The sequence below is a fragment of the Engystomops pustulosus genome, chromosome 5, assembly GCF_040894005.1.
Source record: "Engystomops pustulosus chromosome 5, aEngPut4.maternal, whole genome shotgun sequence".
In the NCBI taxonomy this organism is placed as follows: domain Eukaryota; kingdom Metazoa; phylum Chordata; class Amphibia; order Anura; family Leptodactylidae; genus Engystomops; species Engystomops pustulosus.
Genome location: NC_092415.1, coordinates 191,645,017 through 191,651,016, shown reverse-complemented (window position 1 = coordinate 191,651,016; position 6,000 = coordinate 191,645,017). Strand labels below are relative to the sequence as shown.

General features: G+C 42.7%; 1 protein-coding gene across 1 annotated transcript in view; it reads right to left on the bottom strand.

The window, feature by feature from the left end:
- Positions 1-325: 325 nt before the first annotated feature.
- Positions 326-6,000, bottom strand: part of PIP4K2A (phosphatidylinositol-5-phosphate 4-kinase type 2 alpha) — a 97,432-nt gene continuing 91,757 nt past the window's right edge. The window contains exons 8-11 of the mRNA XM_072154174.1: positions 5,747-5,860; positions 3,857-4,100; positions 2,734-2,837; positions 326-1,546 (exon numbers count right to left, since the gene is read on the bottom strand). Of these exons, the coding sequence (XP_072010275.1) occupies positions 1,466-1,546; positions 2,734-2,837; positions 3,857-4,100; positions 5,747-5,860 (543 nt within the window). The 3' untranslated portion in view covers positions 326-1,465. The remainder of the gene's footprint in view (positions 1,547-2,733; positions 2,838-3,856; positions 4,101-5,746; positions 5,861-6,000) is intronic.

Here is a 6,000-nt window from a genome sequence, read left to right as displayed (position 1 = left end):
AGTAATCAATTGTTGCACCATTCCCCAGCTGCTGTGTATGAGTCATCCGGCTCAGGTTGATTAGTGCTGTCTGGACAGTTCAGAAAGCTCTGTGAAACAGAGCAGCCAGTATGTACCCAGTTTTCCCAAAGTCTTGAATTTTATTATTATTTTTTTGAGCAAAACCATTTGGTTCATGGATTAAACAAGACATGTTTCTGCATCAGTGTAGCTACAGCATGCTCAAGGTATGTTTGCTTCATAATGCATGAAAACAAATGGTAGATTTCCTTTAAAGGATGAAACTCTGCTTTCAAACTCCCAATACTTAGAATTTTGCAAAGAGGTTTTTATATGCGTTCAAATAGTTTTTATTAATTTACTAGTAATATTGTAACAGAAATCAGGGAAATGTAACCTTGTAATCCTTTCCAAAGGACGAAAAAAAAATAACAAAATTAGCAAGACGTTAAAAGCGCCCGGACACCGAATCTACTTCATTGTTCGATGCTGTATTTTTTTTTTTTTTTGTAACACGTAAAATTGAAAAAGTCTATTGAACATACTGGATACAGACATGAATATCACAGACTGAGAACATGGAGAGAAATGCCCTCGGGTTACAATGTAAACGCTTGTTCTTGATCCATCTCCAAAATGGCCTTGCCCATGTGTGTGTGCAAGCTCGAGACGAATCAACAGGTTACCGGAACTTGCCTAAAACTATGCAAGCAAGTAGATCTCCGTAACATTTAGGTGAATGATACAGCGACACTTCCCAAAAAGATGACAATGCAATCCCTGTTAAAGTGAAGTGCAGATTATTGTGGCAAAAAGTGTAAAGACTCGTGTACATCGTCATTATGGCATCAATGCTCCCGTTAAGTCGACATTAGGCAGTCTCTTTTCTATGAAGAGAAAAAAAATAATAATTTGCTCCTCCCCCGAATACCATCACTCCGCCCCCGAGGTTCTTGCACGTGCATCCGTTCTCTTCGGTGAAGTTTTGCAGATCTTCTCCTTTTACTATTTATCTGCAATGAATACTGACTCGACAATCTAATAAAAAGACACAATAAAAAATAAATAAACTGATCTACAGTTTACTAGTTCATACGACTTCACATGCACCTTTCTCCGGTGGCTTCCATATTCTTCATCCATTGATTTTTTTCGTGTGGCTTGCGTCTGTGCATTATATATATTTTATTGGTTTTGTGCAACTTTTCTAAAGCAGATTTAGACTTCCTTCTTCAATTAAAACATGAAAAAAGTAAAAAATAACTAGGACTATGCCAGGAAGCGACGGATATTAGTATTCCCCCCCCATCCCCCGCATCGTGTCATCTTTGCCAGAAGATGTAAGTTGCAAGGGGTCTTTGTCGGCATGGTGAGCATAAGTTACAACATGGTCTGTCTGTCTTTCCAGCCATATTGCATCAATGTCTGTCTCGTCTCCCAGAATTCCCTTTGGTGTCAGAAGACGTTACGTCAGGATGTTGTTAATAAAGTCCAAGAAGCGCTTAGAATACTGTTCTGGATTAACGGTGGAGATCTCCGCACCTGCCTGAGAACAGAGAATTTGTCACTTTTACATAGTAAATCAACCATAGTATCACATTATAAGAGTAAGAAGCTGTCCTATGCCAAGTGCAAATTTAAAGGGGTATTCCACAAGGAGGAACCCCCACTGACAACGATTCTAACAGACTACGATGTTGAACAGCTGCAATGGCCAGGTCTGATACTCCACTATTTATGGCTTGCGTTTTGTACGGGTTCTAGTGCACAAACGCTCACCAATAAGTTGTCCATTAGTGGAGGTGTTTCACGCAATTTCATTGATTAATTATTAATTATTCCAAGAACAGGTGACAAATTCTTAAAACCCAGACAACCCCTTTTAAAACTACTGTATAAGGCTACATTCACACTGCCGTATGGGGGGCGTATATACGGCCGATATACGTCCCCCATAGACGGCAATGGGAGCATGGCGCCCAATGGGAGAGGTACGGTGCCGCACGTGTGCGGCACCATACCGCTCCGTACCCCGTAGAAGGATAGGACAAGTCCTATCTTTCTCCGTAGTACGGAGCCGCACGCCATATGTTCCTATGGAGAGGGGCGGGGGTGAGCAGCGCTGACCTCCTCCTCTCCCCGCCGTGCAACGGCACAACGGGCAACGGCAGTGTGAATGTAGCCTAAAACATATTATATGCTTTTTTAGGTGGTATTTCAGTTATATAAACTTATTCCCAATCCATATAATAGAAGATAACTTGTCTTTTGGGGAGGGTCTGAGTTCTAAGGGAACTACTTAAAGGGAATCTGTCACCAGGAATGTAATTTTTAGCTGTTGACAGGTTCCAACAGCTGAGACTATGCTGATTGTAAAAATGCCTTTCTTAGTATTTTGAATAATTTCAGTATTTTATATAAGATTAATTCACATTACTTGGCTCCCTGCTAGCAGTGTGTGGTGAGTCCTGAGGGAGGAGGCAGCTGCAGCCTGTATCTCAGTCTCCTCTCTTCCTCACTCATCCAGCTCCAGGAGGGAGAGGCATCTTCCATAAAAGACTACGGGGAAGGTGTGAATTTGCGACCAGATGCCTTATTTTTGGGGAGTACAATGGACCCCATTTCTTTAGATCAGTGGGGGCTTCAGCTACTGCGCTGCTGAATGTTAGGGGCTGGAGTCTATAAATCAATAGGACATATAATTAGGACATTGCCTTTAGATATGATACTTACTCCATGTTTAACAGTTTTTGCTGCGTGTGCTGCTTTCTTTTTCGCATCATAGTGAGTTAAAATATCGATTATGGCCATGAAGTAGACTTCCTTTCTGGGGGCATCTGTAAAGAAACATACACAAAAGAAATGGCTTTACATACGGTAGCCAACCCTCTCCTCTCATATTCAAACATTCCCAAAACACCTTTAAGATATGGCTCATCAGAAACTGAAACGTGTATTTCAGCATTGGGGTAATTAATGGTGGGGGCAGTTTTCAAGAAAACGGGTAAAGAAGATAAATAGTAATAGTTCATGTGGATACATTGCTGACTGAGGGTGAAAGTGGGAGACTAATGGAGCAGATTCTCCTCTACTTCCTGTGGGCAGTGTATGAGAGACATCATAGCACATACAGATTTGACTCCCTCACAGCTCTAGGCCGTCCTCATGGTGTCACCCACTGTGTCTCTCTTTTCACGCTCTTTCCTCACTGACAGAGACAGGAAGAGAGGAGGGGGAGGGAGCAGAATGAGTCATAACTGTGCAACCACAGCTCCTCCTATTCATCTGAACTCAGACATGTAAGTAAAGAAGCATGGAAGGTCTGCACACAGTATAGAAGTAAGTAGCAGGAGTGCTGAATCAAACATTCAGGGATTATCCACAAGGTAGTAATGGAACATGGACAACTTATGTAAAAGAGTGGCCAACCCCTTTACTGCAGCTTCTCTTTCAGGAACCTCATTAGCAAAATTGTTACTATCTTAGTAGGTCCTGCAAAGGTATCCTAATCACTACCTCCTGCTTTACTCCTGTGTTCCTAATACAGGAGTCTTTCTACTTTTGTTTCTTAGTATCTGCTGTATTACTGTCTATTGGCCCACCTGGGGCAGCTGTCACCTAAAATCAGGACTACTGAGTGAGGGGAGAGACCCGTGACTATTAGGATAAAGCCCAGATCTCTGGAAGGATAAGAGTGGGTCATGGTGTATGTTACCCTTCATGTACACAAACTATTAATGATTTATGCCATTTTTGTTGATGGCAAGTTCAGGTAAGTGACTCTGAAGTGCTAATCATAATTCTCCTCATCTATGGACTAATGAAATATTGTTGTGATAATAGAATTAGAACCTACTTTCATGGCTTTTAATCCCATATACATCGATAGTTGGATCAAACTCTCCAGGAGGAAGTGGCTTTGTGCTGTTTAATGTGTTCCCAGGGCTGTCTGGCGGTGTGCCAATAGGGTGCGTTCCATCACTTTCCCCTTCTTCTTCACCATCGTTGTCCTCACTCTCTACGTCCTCTTGCTCTGCCCTTTCCACATCATGGATTCCCACCAACAGGCTGTAGTCCATAAGTTTCAATTGGGACAAAAACTATAGGAAAAAAATTGACATTTACTTTTTAGGAATTTTTGTTAGTAGCTTTTCCTGATCATAAGATGAGCAAAAACTTCTCGCGACCACATTCATCATTTGTGGAAGGACAAAAGTTACATTTTGGCAATAGTGCCCCTGCAGGGTAAAAATAGTATTGGTTTGTTCTTACTTTAAACCAGCGTTCCCCAAACTACGGCCCGCGGGCCGCATCCGTTTCGATCCGGCCCCCCACGTTTGCCGCGGCAGCGCCGGGACCTCACGGCCTGCGACAGTCGGGCAGGAGCCTCCGTCCATCCGGACAGGAAGCTGCTGCTGCCCTTCACTGTATAGTGCTCGATGCGGCCAGAAACGGCCGCTCGAGCACTATTACTGGAGCGATGTGGCCGGAAGACAACCCCGGCGCACATCGCTCCATGAACTAGGCTGCGCGGCCGCGCGAAGACGTCATCACGCGGCCGCGCACCCCTTCGTTCCCAGACGCGGCAAGAAGATAGAAGACGCGCGGCGGTGAGTACAGGGTTTTTATTTTTTATTAAAAAGGGCAGTAAAAAGATTGTGGTGCCCGGGGGCCAATAGTTAGTTATGAGGGACAGTGTAGGAAATAATTAATTATAAGGGGCAGCTTAGGAAATAATTAGTATGAGGAGCAGTATAGGAAATAATGAATTATGAGGGGCAGTATAGGAAATAATTAATTATGAGGGGCAGCATAGAGAATAATTAATGGTGGGGGGCAGCATAGGAAATAATTAATGGTGGGGGGCAGCATAGGGAATAATTAATGGTGGGGGGCAGCATAGGAAATAATTAATGGTGGGGGGCAGTATAGGGAATAATTAATGGGGGAGGGGCAGTATAGGAAATAATTATGAGGGGCAGTATAGGAAATAATTAATGGTGGAGGTGCAGTATAGGAAATAATTAATTATGAGGGGCAGTATAGGGAATAATTAATGGTGAGGGGCAGCATAGGGAATAATTAAAGGTGGGGGGAAGCATAAGACATAATTAATGGGGGAGAGGCAGCATAGGAAGTAATTAATGGTGGTGGTGTAGGAAATAATTAATTATGAGCGGCAGTCTAGTAATTAATGGGGGGAGGCATATTCAATGATTAATGGAAAGAGGTCCCAGTATATTAATTAATTGGGCCAATATATATAAAATATTTCTTAAGGGGGGTGCAGTATATTAAATAATTAATTGAGTGTATTATGGATGCGGTCACATGTACCGCTATTTATTTTTAAACTTTAGTCCGGCCCTCCAACGGTCTGAGGGGGACAGTGAACAGCCCCCTACGTAAAAAGTTTGGGGACCCCTGCTTTAAACAATGAGTTGTTTAATTAAAAGCTGGGACAAAGTTTTAGAGTGAGTAGCAGTCTTTACAGCTTTTCTTCCTTTTTTATTCCTGAATCGGGACCTCCCTCTTCTATAGGGATAACTAGGTGATTGGTGTGAGTCCAACAGTTCAGACCCCCACGCTCATGAAAATGGGACCCCAGTGATCTGGATCAAGTGGTTGATCCACTGTAACATGCAGTACTTCATCCTTTCCCATGTATATGGACCACATGTACTCCAAGGAATGAAAATCCGCCCAGCACCTGCTCTAATGTAGACACAAAACCCATAAATCTTACCTCTACGTCCTTCTTTAGCTTCTCTCGGAACATCTTTTTGTTGTTATCATCGATACAGATTTTCTGACCATCATTGATGAAGTCATTATCTTTGTATGTCGGCAGCTCTTTGGCCTAAAGTAATAAATGCAGAACAACATGTTAGTCTATTGAGCTCTTTATGGTGAAAAATAACAATTTAACGATTTTCCGCCATCCATCAACATACAGGAAGTGCTGCTCAGCCAATCACTGACCACAGCAGTGTCCCACAT